The sequence below is a fragment of the Xiphias gladius genome, chromosome 23 (genome assembly GCF_016859285.1).
Source record: "Xiphias gladius isolate SHS-SW01 ecotype Sanya breed wild chromosome 23, ASM1685928v1, whole genome shotgun sequence".
Lineage (NCBI taxonomy): Eukaryota > Metazoa > Chordata > Actinopteri > Istiophoriformes > Xiphiidae > Xiphias > Xiphias gladius.
Window position 1 is genome coordinate 16661001 of NC_053422.1, and position 17782 is coordinate 16678782.

Genomic DNA, 17782 nt, shown 5'->3' on the forward strand with positions numbered 1-17782 from the left:
CTTAAAATGCTAAAAAATTAAGGCATTAGAAAAGTTGTATATGTTACACAGTTTGCCAGCCAGTCTAATAAACAGATTTTTGGTATTAACATTGAAGCCTGTTAAATTTAAATAACTGAAGCTAGAGAGAAAGATGAGTGTCCTTTGCCCTAAAATGATCCCTGATTAATGAACTGATGTTGAAATGATGATAACAGATAAAGAAGGAGATGTTGAACAAACTCTAAAACAAAGGTGCTTTTGTACAAAGTAGAGGGGCAACAAGCTGAATACACTTCTATTGAAGTAAGGGTTTTGGCTCGGGGTTGTAACACAGGAAGAAAGAAAATCTCCATCCAGTCTTTCTCAGATTAGAAAATTAGGGTAAAGGGGGGAGTAATGTGCAGCTTTACTGGCAGGGCTACGTTGATTAGAAAGGGGGTAGTGTTCATGGCGAAGGGGAGCAGCTGTATTCAGTAACAGCCCCTCTTCCTTGAGCCAAAGCCAACATCTGGTGCTGACCGACACAGAGCAGCAGCAGCAGCAGCAGCAGCAGCAGCAGCAGCAGCAGCAGCAGCAGCAGCAGCAGCAGCGCTCGGAGTCTCCACTTCCTTTTCAACTCATTATTGCATTTCATAGTTAGTCCAAAGAACAACCTGTTTAAAAGGGATGTCAAACTGAGAAGATGGTGTGAGTGTGTGCGTCTGTGTTTCTTTGTGTTTGTTAGGAGTTTATGAGAGGAGAAGAGGTGCAAGATGAGTACAAGCTTTTAATTCGGTAGTAGAAAAAAGGAAGTGCTGTTAAATTTACAATGTTCCATGACACTGTAAATTTCTGTTTTGTTCGCATGCTTTGGAAGAAATTGGATAAATTAGGAGGGTAACGAACAACAAACACACCACAGATATTCACATCACAAATTCATGCAACCCTGAGACTTTCCCAAGGAAGCTGGAGTTCAAAGCCGCTGTCGCATTTTAAAATTTGTATTTAGTAAAGATAATTTTTCCTCTCAAAACCTCCCTCTGAAAATGACCCGATGATATGCAACCTTTATGAAATGTGCAGTAAGGAAAATGGTCTGAAAATATTCATCATTAAAACATTTACATTTAGGACAGCAGGAGAGTGATCACGGAGGTGAAACAATGAAAAGGGCAGTTGTATAAGAGTCAGAGTGTGATCTGTAATCAGGCTTTAATTCCCACTGAATCGACAACTCGTGTGAGTGGTTCATTAAAGATGAGTGACTTACTTTAACTCTGAACATACCTGACATGACCACTTACTGGTTTTGAATCATGCTGTTTCTGCAATTAAGTCAGCTATGGTTTACAAGAATACTAATGTTAACATATCTTTTATTTTTGGCTTATTTTGACATTGAGCAGCAGCCCAGGCCAAGTTATGACAAACAAATAACTGAAAATAACTTCCAGAAACCAAGTACAGTGTTTGTTCAACGTTTGGGGGTCAAAGACAGCCCCACTTGTGGTGTATTGTCAGGTAACTGTTTCCATAAATACTGTCATCAAACCATTTCTTGGTTAATGGTCGAATTTTTAAATTTGCCAATATGACGGTCTGTGGCATCAGCCTATCAACATCTTATGAGGAATATGTGGGCACATACTTATGTTAATATTTGTGCGTGCATGAGTCGATGTGTGTCAGCATGTGTGTGTTGTGGTGCTGGTTGTGAGTAGAACTGTTTTTGACCTGGTGAGCTGCTGCAGTTACACTTCTGGCCAACAGCAAACAGATGAGTCATATCTCATAAGAGTGGCTGCCTAGAGACATGGGCACTCTTACTTTCCTGGCAACACACACACACACACACACACACACACACACACACACACACACACACAGATCACTCACCTATGTTCCCCTCCGTGGTGACTCCCATGTTATTACACTGTCACTTGATGTCATCACTGCCTCTCTGTCCTGCATATTATCTGTCTGTGAGATATTGTAAACCTGCTATGATTAATAATATAAATTCACTCAGTATGATTGCACAACAGCTCTCTGGTTTTTGGTGAACACCTTCAGCTGTCCAAGCTACTCCCTCTAGGAAAACTACATCAACAGGAGGTTGTAAAACTTCAGGTGCACCTCAGTCTTTTTTTTCATCTCTCTCTTTGCCTAAAACTGAGAAGCTCTGCTCCAAAGATGCCTCGGCTGCTGCTGCTTGGCAAACATCCTCGGCCCGCAGCTTCATGGCCTGTATGGGAGGCTCATACTTCCTTTGGCTGCCTGGCGACCTCCATGCCCACAAGTCCCAATATCAACATTTGCAAGGTGTGATGTTTTACCTTCCAGTATGTTGACCAACTCCTGACTTCAACAGATCTCATTTTTGTGTGCAGGCCATGTTTCACCTCAATGACCTTGAGCTATAAGTGTAAAGTATATTCTGACATATACCAGAGTGAATATATAGAAGATGAAAATATTAGGGCCTCTTACACAATCAAAATAGTATCTTATGCATGTAATAATATCAGCCTGATAATGGCCCAATCCAAAAGGCATCGGGCATTGGGAATTAAAATATGTGTAGAGCATGACAGTTTGTTGTTTTATCCCATGTAGAGATTGTGCTTGTAGCACACTTCACTCTGCCCTGGCGAGAAGACTCGCGTACCAGAATTTTTTTTCCTTTTCTCACCTAGTTTGACAGCATGTACAACGGGCTTCATGATGCTGTGGTCGCTGACACTCCTGATACTGTAAGCTTGTGTCTGGGCCCTCCTTCCTGATCATCTTCTGACTTCATGCAGGTTTTGAAGTTGGCAAGTCACATGGTCAAAAATGTCTTGTCTCTTGTGGATGCGTTCACCAAACATCTTTACAATTTAGGTTGTAGCGTCTTTGATGTGACTGCCACACACCTCAATGTAGGCCATGTAAGACAGCACAGGACTACTTAAGACAACAATGTTGGCATGAGTCAGCCCTCAGTGGACCTATCAGTTCTATCCAATGGCAAAAGAGCATCAATCAACACTGCCATAACACACTAATAACATGACTTTAATGTCTAAAAACACCCGATTATTATTGCCTGTTAAAATGCTACTTGACCAAGTTTCTTAACATAGTAAAAAGATTTCAAGCAATGACTGGTCCTGGTTCAATGTGTGGAGTTAATGTGTCTCTTGGTCAAGTCACGGCTGGAATTTAAGGTGCCATTATCACATCACCTGACATAGTGATCATTCTGAAAGACATAAAGGCTGGGTTATGCTAGAAAAGAGCTCATACCATTTCACTCCGACCACGTCAAAAGGGCAAAAATGAAAGGTAAATGGACTGCATTTATATAGCGCTTTTCTAGTCTTATTGACCTCTCAAAGCGCGTTACGTTCACACACACATTCATACAGTGCTTTTTTATACAAACAGCGCTTTATACACAAACACACACACACACACACACACACACGTTCACACACCGATGATACATCGGAGGCAATTTGGGGTTCAGTATCTTGCCCAAGGACATTTCAACATGCGGACTGGAGGAGCCGGGGATTTAACCACTGACCTTCTGCTTAGTGGACGACCCGCTCTACCCCCTCCCGACCCTAGCTGTGGCATAAGCATTAATTGTTGTTGGCCACGTTTAAGGGTGTGTTGAAAATGAGTGAGACAGAGAGGTGAAGCTTAATATCTGTTTAAATATGGGTGTGTTGCACTTAAAAAGTTACAGATACCTTTGTTAAGAATGGGGGAAAAAATGAGCTTGAGAAGTTCAAACCCTGGCTCTCTTCACACCCCCACACACCTGATCAGTCACTCTGAGAAATGAGAGGGAATGTTGGATTGTCGACTTTGAAAAGTTACAAAAAAATCTAACCCTCCCCCTTAATCTGATGCTGGAACGGTGTAGGGGGAAAGGGGAAGTTTCCAAATCCGTTCTACTATCTGACAAGCAGTTCGGAAAGAGTATACTGGTCCCTTGAATGTTTTGATATCCTCCTTTGCAACTGGCAAAGATTTAAATCACTGATGTTCTTTCTATTTTGGTTATTAATTGTTTTCTACATTCCACAGTTCTACCTTGTGCAGCTCTCCACAGACCTTCACTGATTCCCAGTCAAAAGGGAAGCTGCAGCATGATGAAGGTCTACAGACAAGATGCTGTGGAGCAATAAAGAGCTGAGGCTGAGGCTGTGCAGTCCTGCTGCTTTCTGTTGACCCGTTGGATGATTTGTAAAGTGGTTCTTTGACGCCTGGTTGGAGAAGTTTATCAGAGTCTGGGAAGTCTGCTCTGTCTCTCTCCCCAGGTCTGCAATACTCATAAAACAGCAGGAATAATAAGAGCGTGTTTGTAAGCGCAGTGGAGTGGGGAACAGTGTCTGTGATTGTGTCTGTAGGGCCCCACAGCCGCCCCGAAACCCATATCTCCCCCACACACAGGTTTTTCTGAGTGAGGGTCTTTCTGTAGAGCCTCTGTCATTCACAGCTAAACCAGGTCAGATGGGAATGATTTTTTTCCTTGCTTTCTCGTAATTTTTAAAGTTGGCAGTGTGGTTGACTGAAATCAAATACCCATGAAATAGAGTGAATGAAGAGGAGAGTGCATGATATGACTCTTTTGGCTGCTTTCGTATTTAAAGCTGCCTGGAGCGAAATGTGAAAATTTGCAACAGAACTACATTCATCAAATCTAGATTTTTGCAGAATAATATCCAATTTTAGCAAAATATCATTGCCCACTAATGTGAGATTTAAACTCACCATTAACATTTGGATGTAGTAGAAACATTTCTGTGTGTGTTTTTGGGTGGTGGGGGGGCTGATGTTATTTCAGTCAGGCAGCAAGGCAAATGGGCGGGGTTAATGGAACCACTAGGGAAAGTGAAATGCTTTCAAAGGAGGCTTAAACAGTTTGTAGAGTCAGGAAAGATGGAGGTGTAGTGCTCTTTGAGAAGGTTTTTATGATTGCTTAACTGCCATTCAAGCGCACCAAGGGTCAATTGCGACATCTGATGAGAGGGTATTTTTCATCCTGAGCTCCAATCCACAATGATTTCGTGACAATATCCTAAATACTAGCTGGTTTGACTGATATAAAGTACCACAGAAACCATGGCAACGACAGCTCTGACCGGTTTCTCCATGATGAGCCTACTCAGCCTCGGGTACCTGACCTGGGATTTGATGAGTCCTAACCAGGTGGAAAATGAGCAAACCTTCGGAGACGGGTCTCCTACCCCAAAGCCTCCTCACATTATTTTCATCATGACAGACGATCAGGGGTTCAACGACATCGGCTATCACAGCTCTGACATCAGGACACCGGTGCTTGATAAACTAGCTGCGGATGGAGTGAAGCTGGAGAATTATTACATACAGCCTATCTGCACCCCGTCCCGAAGTCAACTCATCACCGGCAGGTAAAGTGTTTGGCCTCACACTTAAGATTTCTTCTTTATGTCTATTTGGACAAAATTTCTTAAATAGTTTGAACAGAATGTTTCCTGTTTTTACTGCCATTAGAATTGTTTTGATGGAAAACACAAATGCATACATCTGCTGAGTTTTGCAAACTTTGTTGTGCAAAAAATGGATTAATGAAATCAAATGATTACATGTCCCATATATTTTTGTAAGCTATAGATTCGAATGAATGGAAAGGGATGCAGAGCCAAATTAACACTTCGTATCAATAGATTTGGGATATTGTTCTTTGATGACCCTTTAAAGAGTAAAAGTACATAACAATAAATAAATTAAACAAACAGAAAAGTAATAATTATAGTAATAATGAACTTTATTTATATAGCAAAACAAAGTTACAAAGTGCTTTACAATAAAAACTATAAAAAAAATTACAATAAACACAAAGAACCAGAAATAAAGATATAGACAGGATAAAATAATACTTTTAATGTAATAATAAAAATAATATCATATAATAATAAAATAAAGGAAATAATATAAATAATTACAGCAAATACCATCAGTTAAGAAAAAGCCATATGATAAAAGTGAACTTTAAGAAGAGAATTAAAGGAGGACACTGAGTTTGCCTGCCTGACATCTCCTGTAGGGTGGGGGCAAGTAGGCTTGTCCTTTGGAATGAGTCCTAGCGTCTTTCTAAAAAATAGATTTCAGTTGAAGTGCCATTTGTCATCATTTATTTTGTCTTGGAACCTGTATACCTGCAAAGCTGTAAAAGAACCTCATAGTCTCATATATTAATTTTTTCTAAAATATTTCCTCTCAAGACAAACTATCGAGATTCAACTGAGATGTGAAATTAAATTCTGTTATGTGAAACACAGAATTACTTTAATTTTGAATGGAAATCAACGTTTGAGATTTATATGTTAGTTTTGACTAAATATTTCTCACAGACACATCCGGGCCCTGATGACATAAGGTTACTTACTTTTACACACACTATTGTTTTTTTGGTTTTTTTGCATGGTATATCCTTCTGATTAAAAGAGACAAATGTTCTAAAAAAATCTTAGACCAGGTCTCAGAGAAAAAAAAAAAACATAAACAGCCTATTCATAGCACTGCATGTGGCTTCTTCTTCTCCTCTACAACAACATTGTTGACCACACATCAAGTTGAGGGAGCAAATGGGAACAACCCCCCCACCACCAACATAACAAATGTGTTATTGATAGCACATTTGTCCTTCTGACAGTTTTCTTAATCATTAACACTACAGGTACCAAATTCACACTGGCTTGCAGCACTCCATCATCCGGCCCCGCCAGCCCAATTGCCTACCGTTTGACCAGGTCACCCTCCCCCAGAGGCTGCAAGAGCTCGGCTATTCCACCCACATGGTCGGCAAGTGGCACCTGGGCTTCTACAAGAAGGAGTGTTTGCCCACTCGCCGCGGCTTCGACACGTATTTTGGCTCCTTAACGGGCAGTGTCAACTACTACACATACGACTCCTGTGACGGTCCTGGGCTGTGTGGCTTTGACCTCCATGAGGGGGAGACAGTTGCCTGGGGCCAGAGGGGCAAATACTCCACCCATTTGTACACACAGAGAGTCCGCAAGATCCTGGCAACCCATGATCCTCAGTCTCATCCGCTCTTCATTTTCCTCTCCTTTCAAGCTGTTCACACACCCCTGCAGTCTCCACGGGAATACATCTACCCTTACCGTGGGCTGGGAAACGTGGCACGCAGGAAGTATGCTGCTATGGTCTCAGCTGTAGATGAGGCAGTTCGAAATATAACATATGCTCTCCGCAAGTATGGTTACTACCAGAACAGTGTTATCATTTTCTCTACTGACAATGGTGGCCAGCCTTTGTCTGGTGGCAGTAACTGGCCGCTCAGAGGACGGAAAGGCACCTATTGGGAAGGTGGTGTCCGTGGTCTGGGGTTTGTCCACAGCCCTCTGCTAAGGAGGAAGAGAAGGGTGAGTAAAGCCTTGGTGCACATTACTGACTGGTACCCCACACTGGTGGGTCTAGCAGGTGGCAATGAGTCCCTGACAGAGGGGTTGGACGGGTACAATGTTTGGGAAGCCATCAGTGAGGGTAAAGAGTCACCCAGATTGGAGATCCTCCACAACATTGACCCTATGTATAACCATGCACGCAGTGGCTCCCTACAGAAAGGACATGGGATTTGGAATACAGCCATTCAGGCCTCCATAAGAGCTGGAGACTGGAAACTCCTGACAGGAGACCCTGGTTATGGAGACTGGACCCCGCCACAGATGCTTCCAGGTTTTCCCAGTGGCTGGTGGAACCTAGAGCGCCACACTGAGCCCCGGAAATCAGTGTGGCTTTTCAACATCTCCGGAGACCCCTACGAACGTTTTGACCTTTCTGAGCAGAGGCCAGATGTTGTCAAAGAGCTTTTAGCCAGACTGGTGTACTACAACCGCACTGCGGTGCCAGTAAGGTATCCATCAGAGGACCCACGAGCTCACCCCAACCTGAATGGAGGTGCCTGGGTCCCCTGGGTGGGAGATGAGGAGGAGGACAGCTGGGACAGTGTTTACCAGAAAAAGAACAAGGATTGGAAGATGAAGCTTAAACTGTCCAAAACCAGGTCGTTTTTCAGGAGACTCAACACTAGGATCATGTCCAACAGGATATAGAAAGGTCATGACTGAAAAGATTCAGAGGAGACACTTCTGAAATACATCCTTTATATCACGGATGTTTTGAAGATGTGTTTTTGTTTTCACTGAAGAACCAAGTTATGCAAGATCCATCCGCAGTTATTGAGTGGTAGATGGAGGTATATATTCAGTCTTTCTAGAAGAACTGATTAAACAAGTCCAATGAAAGTATTCAACTTGTTTGTATCCATTTGAATAAAAAAAAAAAATGTTTGTGCCCCCAAATTGAAAATTACAGAAAGAAAAATGTGAGCTAATTCCATTTAACAAGATGATACAAGTATATAAACAAATGTGTTTTATTAGCATAAAAGGAGACTGTCCTCCCAAGAGAGACAGACAGATAAGATAGGGTTGCTTTTATAAAATCAGAATTGCTGTATTTGAAGAGGATGACAAGGTGACAAGGAGAAATCCCCTGCAACCATTTGTAACTATGATAAATATAAATGACAACTACCTCTATGTCAACGTGACATTAGTTGCAAACTTTATTTCTTTAATTCAGATTCATTCTCTATATTTGTTGATTTACATTTAGGAGAAGACATTTTAAAATAGAGGAATACTAGAAAAATATTTGTTTTTCACTTGTTAGGAAAGCATCTTTTAGATAAAAGTAATTATTGGGTTCATTTACAACTCAGAATCTATTTATGCTAATCACCCTTAGGAATATGCCATTTTTCAGTTGAATGACTCTTCTAACATTACAGGAGGGGGATTCTTCTTCTGCCATTCCTTGTGTTAGTAAAATCCTATTGCAAGGCATGTGAAAAAGTGAATTTAGACATTTGTCACCACTATTTTAATAAGAACTTATAATAAGATTCTTGCTGTCAAAGGGATTAGTAAAAAACATCTTATGAGTGGAAAGAGATCAGTAGAGTGAATAAGCCTGTGGCTTTGGAAGCACTGATGCTAGATTCTGCCCTGCTCCATTTCCTCATAACACACATCACTGGATAACATACTGTCTAATTATAACAAACTCTTCGGCAGTTTTGTTGTCCGTTCACTCAGTCACTTTGCTTATTTCATGCTAACCCCAGCAGACTGGATCTCACACGGCAGAAGAACGGAAATGTTAAGACTCCTCCAATATTATTATTGTGTTTCATGAAAAATTATACAATTTTCTCTGAAAGTGAAATTACAATTCACTTTCAGTCCTGTGATTTTTGTCAGTGTAACTCAATCATTGCTCCCCGGAATGGACCGACTGGCAGGCAAGAGGAGTCACAGGTAGTATTTATTAACCCAAAATGAAGAATTTTACAAATTAAAAATTGGGCAACAAAGTTCTGGGCTAATTAAAAAGGTTAAGACAACATGAGAGTTAGTCTGTCAATTTAAGTAATCTACATCCCTAAACAAAGACATCAAAAAACTAATAGTTAAAAAAAAACAAAAAACTAGTCTAAACAAAATCCCTAACCTAAAAATCCCACTTCCCCCCATGATGTGGGGGGCACTTTGTACAGTCTGGCTGGTCACTTCCTATATTTATCTGCTCTGCTTTAATGGGCGCACCTTTTGCTCAGGAATGATGAGCTGTGTCCCTCTAGCAGCAACAACCGTGGCACTGATAATTAAAGAAAACAACAATTAGAACAACTTAAGGCCGACTTAACTAAAGTGTGGCCGTTCAGACGTTAACTAATAGAATAGCTACAAATTGAAACAAATGTACTGCCAAAGCTACTAAATAGCTACAAGGATGATATATGAACCAAAAACTATGGGTCATTATTTCCGCTTACTGATGTGCAATGTGGATGTGATGTGCATGAAGTTAACAGAAACTTACATCGCACTCCCTTTAAGGCTGCACTAATCAGTACTTTAATATGAACTATGGATCAAATGATTATGTATAATGGGAAAGGTGTTGCTCATAGTGATGAATCCACAGAGATTTATCTCTGAAGTTCGCCCTTGCATCATGCACACCTCAAGCGGAGAGAAGAAGCATCAACCACAGGTCAAAACAAAAAACAATCTGTACTTATGTTTTTGTGTTGACTCATCAAACCATATTAGCGAATAAATGCTTCAGCATATAGAAAGTTGTGCACAGAAATGTTTGTTGATCTACAACACAGACAGGACACATACGGTGCAAAGTTGCCTCCAGCATGTATGGGTTAGATTTAAGATTACTGTAAGTCTAAGCAGTCTAAAATAATAACAGTGTGTTTTTTTTCAATGCATTGTTAATGGTCTTGTATTATCAAAAGGAAGAACAAAGGTTTTAGAGGAAACATCAGAGGGCCAGTAACCGATGCAGCAGCCCACTCAAAGCAGCAGGTAGAGCTAAGGGACGCTTCAATAATGCCAATCACAGCAGCTCCTCTCATAAATAACAGACAGTTTGATTAGCCGGGATTTCAGCAGAAACTTTCTTCCAAAGACAAAAAAATACAGTTCCCTAATTATTAGTTTAACTCACCCTAACATGAATACAGCATGGCACATTCATCACACAGCATCAAAAATCTGCTTTCAGTTGCAGAGTAAAATTTCTGTTTCAGGAAACACTGAAATTCCCATCAGTGCATGCAGTGTGCAGTTTTTAGCAGTCATTTCCGTGGGCTACAAGTTGTAGAGCCAAGATGGTTTTCTGTAGGTTAAATTAATTTATAAGGCTGTTGCGTTTGGTTCCATGTTCCTGCTGTGCACAATACTGCCACTGCTTCAAATACTGTGTGTAATCGTTCTGCTTACATGATGCATAAAGTGAGAACTACTCGTAGCAGTCTTGCTGACATCACAGAGTTTATTTGGATTATCCAGATATTGGATTTGAAGATTTGCTTCAAAAGTCTTGAGGTCTTTGATAAGGTTTACCCATGTGTAGAAAATGCACAGAGGGTCAAGTTAAGTACTGTTAAATCCTTCATGGAGCCATTTTGAATTGAATCCATCAAGGATAAAATTAGGCAAAATTAGAGATTGTGGATACATTAAAGATACCTGCCACTGTAGTATGACTGAGGTGTTCAATGTAGGAAATATAGCAGTTTATTCCTTCTACAAACAGTATTGGATGACAGTAGTATGAGGACAATCAGTCTTTAATTTAGCCCAGCACATTGTAAGGTTGTATTTTGAAGGAAACTTTGGTGGAAAGTTTTCAGAAAGAAAGGAAAAAAGGAACAAAGAAGAAGAAAACAGGAAACCAAGCTTAACAAAAATATTTGTATTTTTTATAAGTCTGGTTTAAGGCAATCACACCAACTTAAACTGGTGTCCAGTGTCACTGTTTGACAGTTGGAAAGCCAATCACATCAACTGTTACTGTGTTACTGCTGAATTTCTACTGGAAAAGGAAAATGGTCCTGGTGAAATGTGGAGATTGTGGGCCTGGGGTCGCCTTTAACACAGCGAACTTCATGGTGAACAACCTGACAAATGAAAGGCTCTTTTGGGATGACAAGGCTGCCAGTCTGTCCGATATTATGCACCCATGACATTTCAAACAATATTTATAGCTACTGCTAATGGCTTCAAGTAAAAGGTCCACTCAACTGATTTTAAATATGCAAGACTTGATTCTTTGGACTACTGGGTGCAGCAGAGATCAGGATGTAAAAAAAGCACATACATATTATGACAGTACAAAGCTGACATGTTGAGAGCAAATGGAGAAAGGGGCAAACTCCTTCTGCTTGTAATTAAACAACAGTGTTCCAGCTTTAAATTCAGTTAAACTGTAATGATTTCTTACGGTTTAATATGATTTCCCTCTAATTATGTTGGCCACTGATTTATGTAGTATCTAGTTGTCACGGTATTAAATGCTCAATATCTTGAATCAGCTGATCTATGATTGCAAAAACGGCGTCATCTGAATATTTAACTATTTCATAGCTGATTAGATCTGATTTGGTTGGAAGGAAAGAAAGAAAGAAAGAAAGAAAGGAAGAAAGGTCACTAGCTCCCATGGAGGACCCTCAAAAGCTCTGAGCCCCTCCTGCCAGGGGACCTGGCACGCTGGAAAAACTGAGCCACCGCACAGACACACAAAGGCCAAACAGTGCGTCAGACAGGACTTGATCCCCCAGGGCCACACCACGAGCTTGAAGCTCAGCAGCGTCACCTGATGCCTGGCACCGACAGCCGTGTGTCGGTGGGCTGATGGCCGAGACTTCGGCATCCATCCGGCCACCAGAGCTTTCCACGTCTCCTCTGTGGGAGTGTGGAAGTTAGTCTGATGGCAGTCGCGGATCCTGTATACAATCTTGGTTGGGCCTTTGCCTAACGATCCATCAATGATGTTTAAATGATGCCATCTAAATCAATGAAGTGAAGGAAATCCTTTGGATTTCACGGCCTTCAGGTAAGACTTTCCCCCTGCAACACTGAATCTTTGGAAAGTGAGAAACGCGAGGGAATAAAGTCGCTAACCCTCTCTGTCAGCTTGATCCCGGCCGTTTCAGTGTATCCGGCATGAAAGTCCGAATACACGAAGTCCAACCTCAGGGTCTGGCGACGGAAATGCGAGCGATGGCGGCTTTGACCGGTGAAAGCTCTGGAGGTGACCATACTGAATTATATGGGAGCTTATTTTACTAAGTCAAATTATGAGATAAAAATGAAAACCTTTACGCTAAATTGACATTATGAGATAAAAAGTCAAGCTTTTGACTTTTACTTTCTTTCACCTACTGTTGTGCTGACTGAAGTCTGAGCAGCGATGCGACCGCTTAGCTCAGGAAAAAATGTGAATGAACTACATAGTCTACATAGTCATTGGCAAGGAATCTTTGAGCTGACTGGTCAAAGTGACTCATATTTCCCACCTGTAGAGGGCTGGTGTGTGTTGTTGTTCAGAGTGTCTGACTTATGTGTTGAGTGGCAGGCTGTTGTTTGGCTCAGTGTGACCATCCGCTCTGCCCATGATAGAACTTTTACTGCTTTATGCAGGATTTGATTGGCTGTATTTTCATCAAAATAAGGTCTCCATCTATGTAGACCATGAGACAGACGGCTAAAGGAACGGTATTCCATTGAATTAATGCAAGACCAGGAGATGCCATCATGAAACCAAAAATGTAAAATATAAATTTCTCAAATAATATTTAGTAATAATTTCTTTCTCAAATAAAAAGAGAGCAGGTGATTTGTAGAGCACATATGTATGCTGTAGCAAATAAAAATGTAATTCAATTTCAGTTGGACTGTAAGTCACACAAAAGTTGTGTGACCAAAATGAATTCTGCCACGTTTGATTGTGACAGGGTAGTTATCTCTGGCATCTTATGTACTCTAAATTACAAGTCTCATTATTGGGCAGAGTCTGAGTTCTATAACAGTTTAAACTGTTGCATTTTTTTCTCTTGCAGCCGCCCACGTGTGTGTGAGTGTGTATGTGTGTGTGTGTGTGTGTGTGTGTGTGTGTGTGTGTGTGTTTGTGTGTTCATTGGGATGATTTCACTTCCACTTTCTTTGGGCAGTTCAAGAAGTACTCTAAAAAACAAAAGATCAAAACTGCCCTGGCAGTGTTGGTTTAAGCATGCTGAAACATGTTGAAACGTGTTGCAGCTGCCATTCCGGTCACAGGACTTTGGCTGTTGCATACTTGAGATTTAGTTTCACATGTGTGATTTCAACAGAGAAGAGCAAAAGAATATTTTGCTGTCGATATTTCCTAAGATAACTTCACTACAGCATGCATAGGCCTGTGTTTGGAAGTAGAAGTGAGACTGTACATTTCATTTCCTGCCTTCAGAGTTCTCTACCTCAACTGCCACCCATCTAATGTTTCCTGTCAGAATTTGACAAAACCTCAACTGAGGTTTCTCAATGATTTATGCCAGGAGTTTATTTTGTGTTGAGCTCATAATTTCTTTGGAAACTTTACTCTGGATGAGAGAGCAGTATGGAGCAAATTGTAATTCTTCTTGTGATGTTAGCAGGTGTAACTCATGGTAAGATCCTCATCATTAAAGAAACAAGATTAAACACTTTGCAAAACCGTTTACCGTTGTTGATCTACATATTCTTTTGAATGTATCTTTCCCACCTTTCTTTCCAGCTGCTGAAATGAAATGTAGTGACATCCAGAACACATCCATGTGCTCTGTTACTCCTGGAGGATCTGTGTATATCCAAGTGATGACCAATGCTAGCGGCTATCAGGTGTGGTGTAAGAAACAGCTTCCCAATGGACTCATGAATGTGTTCAGTCTGAGGAAAGATCAGGTGATGATATACAAAGAATTCAGAAACAGAACAGAGTTTTTCATCAACAACGGGACATTCAAGATCAGCAACGTGGAGAGGAATGATTCAGGTCGATACATCGTAGAAATCTTTTACCCAAATGGAGTCTTTGTGGGAAAAGTTAATGTTCAACTGGATGTTCAAGGCAAGTATTAAAACATTCTATCATCATGTGGGAGTGAAAATACAAAGACGTCTTCTGTTAATAGCAATATATACGACTCAAAGTCTACATAACAATTCTGAAAATATAACTGTGCTTTCCATTTAGTCACTGGTTATTTTTACATGATCTTTACTTTGCACTGATGAAAGGTGTCGTGAAGACAAAGTGCTCGATGCAGTACAGTCACAGGAACTGGCTGTGGTTTAACTGGAGCTTTCGGTATTTGTCATCTTGTGTGTGTCTTTTTTTCACTATGAATTTTGGTCTTGACAATATTTTATTAACCATCCCTATTGTAGAGAATTGGGAAATGTCAATCATGGCAAGGACTGTGAACTTGCTATACTTTCATATATTTGTAGAGTTTGCTTTGGCTAAATGTTGGGTTTTGCTGTGTAGCCGACAAGTGAAATTTGTTAGTTGGAAATTTGGCTCCAGCTGTTTGTAAGCATGCTTTACAGTGACTGGCTTTTCCTCAGCTGTGTAGCTAGTAATGTCCAATCATATTCATGCTGGTGTATTGTGCGGACATGATTATCTGATACTTATCCGTGTTACTCTGTCGCTTACGCTTGCGCCAGCGCTGTTTTTCTGCTGCAGCTCCCTCCACCACCTCAACCTCCTCGATATTTTGCATTGTTGATTTACCTAAGATTTAATTTCAATAATGTTTATTAAGGGGGGAAGAGGCTTTTCTGTCAAATCTAACAGTATAACCTTTTGCTATAAATGGTCAATTTCTTGGTGTAACAGTCTCAATTTGGCTCAAGATTATAGTTAAAGTGGATCTGCCTTTATGCAGTTCGCTACAACAGCTAAAGGGATTTCAAGAAGGACTGCTTTCTTTCCGATCACACATACTTCTCATAGTCTGCATAAATATCTGCAACTGAGGTGGTGAACAAAATATGGTTTATATAAATAACACACAGGTTGACAAATACAGAATTGTACCTCTAAGTCATATACAGGTAGTAAATATGTGCTATATAAATACCATTGTGGTCTCTTCTCTCTAGAACACGCTACTCCCATTCTGATCCTAGTCTCTGCTGGAGTGGGTGCTGTACTGCTACTCCTACTGGTTTCTATCTTTTCTTACTGTGTGTGCAAGTGTCATAAGAAGTCAGGTAAGATTTAACAGGCTTCCTTGAGATAAAAAAAAAACGTCAATTAATAATTTCAGCATATCAGTCAATTCCATAATGTTTCGGTGAAAATGTCAAAGCCTTTTGTTCTGCTTTAAGTGCCAAACCCTTTTGTTTTATTCTCTCTTTTCTGCAGGCTCACATAGATAACTGAGAATAAATATCTTCATCATGGGTTTGGACTTGAATTCACCCATGGACCATTACCATTAGTGGACACTGATCTAAAGTCTCCAAGAACCAACAGCAAACAGAACTTTTAGCATTAACTTGGGAGCTGGAAAACACTGTTTTGTTTTCTTTGTGTATGTTGCATTTGAATAGAAAACACTCATGTAGCATTGGTGAAATGTTATGTACTTCATGTTGATCTAATCTTAGTACAGTAGCTCAGGCAACAGCTGCAGCTGCGTAACAGTATTTGTGAGGTCCGAATAAATAAAGTCTTACTTGGATATAGTGCAAAAGTCAGTGATACTGCATATTTGTCTGAAAACATACTGTATATAACAGCATGCCTGTGACTGCAGCAGATGACATATTGTACGAGTTAATTTTTTTCTGTGGCTTTTCAATCTCCTCTTCCCTATTTCAAATGTACCATTATGAAAACACCCTGCTTGGTAAGAGTTTTCACAATTTCTTACCCAATGCAGATCACTAACAGAAAAAATTTCAGACTGTTCAGTGTAGGTGTGCATGTTTGCTTTTGGGCGAGGCAGAGGAGTTTGTCTGAAAGCTGCCTACTGGGTCAACAGAGGCTGGACAGTGGAGACACATGGATGCTGTGTTTGGACTGAATCTGATGCTGCTTAAACTTTATTTTTTTAAATTTGACACAATTTGTGGGATTAAGTGTAACCAGTGGGTACATCTTCAGTGATGTGTTATGGAGCTCAAACACTGACCCATTCCAGGACCAAAGCCATACAAGAATTGTGACACATAAATTAATAAATATAATTACGTTTATCAACTCTGAACTGCAACTAACTGCCATAGATGTATGACTCTGGATTGTGTCAAGGTAAAGATCTGGGGAAGGCTATAAAAAATTTCTGCTGGATTGAAGGTTCCCAAGAGCACAGTGGCCTCCATAATTCTTCAAAGCTTGGAAGAACCAGGACTCTTCCTAGGGCTGGCCGCCTGGCCAAACTGAGCAACTGGGGGAGAAGGGCCTTGGTAAGAGAGGTGGTCAAGAATCTGATGGTCACTCTGGCTGAGCTCCAGATATCCTATGTGGATATTGGAGAAACTTCCAGAAAGACAACCATCATGGCAGCGCTCCGTGTGGTGGCATGGTGGTGGCAGCATCATGATGTGGGGGTGTTCTTCATCAGCAGGGACAGTGAAACTGCTCAGGGTTTAGGTAAAACCTGAACAGAGCTAAGTACACAGATATCCTTAATGAAAACTTGGTCCAGAACCATCATGACCTCAGACTGGGCCACAGATTCACATTCCAACAGGACAAAGACCCTAATTAAACAGCCAAGACCATGCTGAACTGGCTTGGTCTTTGACACAATTTGTGGGATTAAGTGTAACCAGTGGGTACATCTTCAGTGATGTGTTATGGAGCTCAAACACTGACCCATTCCAGGACCAAAGCCATACAAGAATTGTGACACATAAATTAATAAATATAATTACGTTTATCAACTCTGAACTGCAACTAACTGCCATAGATGTATGACTCTGAAATAAATTGAAAGCTAATAATCACAGACTGTACCTTTAATACCTGCTAAGCTTTGTTTTGGCTTTAAAGAAAAAATCCAAACTCATCCACAATATTAGCAGGGCTAAAGTTTCCCTCTACTGGTTTATAGAGGTTTCAGTGAGACCTCACAGAACGAGTTATACATTTTCATGCTAAAGATTAAGTCCAGGGAAAAACCGAACCAATATCGTGTCCAAAAATGTATGATTATTATTTGTAGGAGAAATGTGTTTAATCGCAGGACCATTACTGCTTCTAGAAGTTTAGCTGAAACACTCGGTCTCTGTTGATTATGGGTGTAAAATATGCACGTTTATTGTAGCAAGTCTTGGCATTTGCCTTTATCCATCAGTTGCCAGTGAAGAGCGATGGAATCAATAAAGACAGGACACAGAGAGAGCGGATGATATGAGAC

General features: G+C 40.6%; 1 protein-coding gene across 4 annotated transcripts in view; it reads left to right on the plus strand.

Annotated features, from left to right (window-relative positions):
* arsia (arylsulfatase family, member Ia) overlaps window positions 1–8543 on the plus strand; it is a 12763-nt gene extending 4220 nt beyond the window's left edge. For 3 of the 4 annotated variants that reach the window (XM_040120314.1, XM_040120315.1, XM_040120316.1), the window contains 2 exons: window positions 4045–5390; window positions 6680–8543. In XM_040120314.1, the coding sequence (XP_039976248.1) occupies window positions 5083–5390; window positions 6680–8078 (1707 nt within the window). In that variant the 5' untranslated portion in view covers window positions 4045–5082 and the 3' untranslated portion in view covers window positions 8079–8543. The remainder of the gene's footprint in view (window positions 1–4044; window positions 5391–6679) is intronic. The other variant, XM_040120317.1, reaches the window with a different exon arrangement.
* Window positions 8544–17782: the final 9239 nt, after the last annotated feature.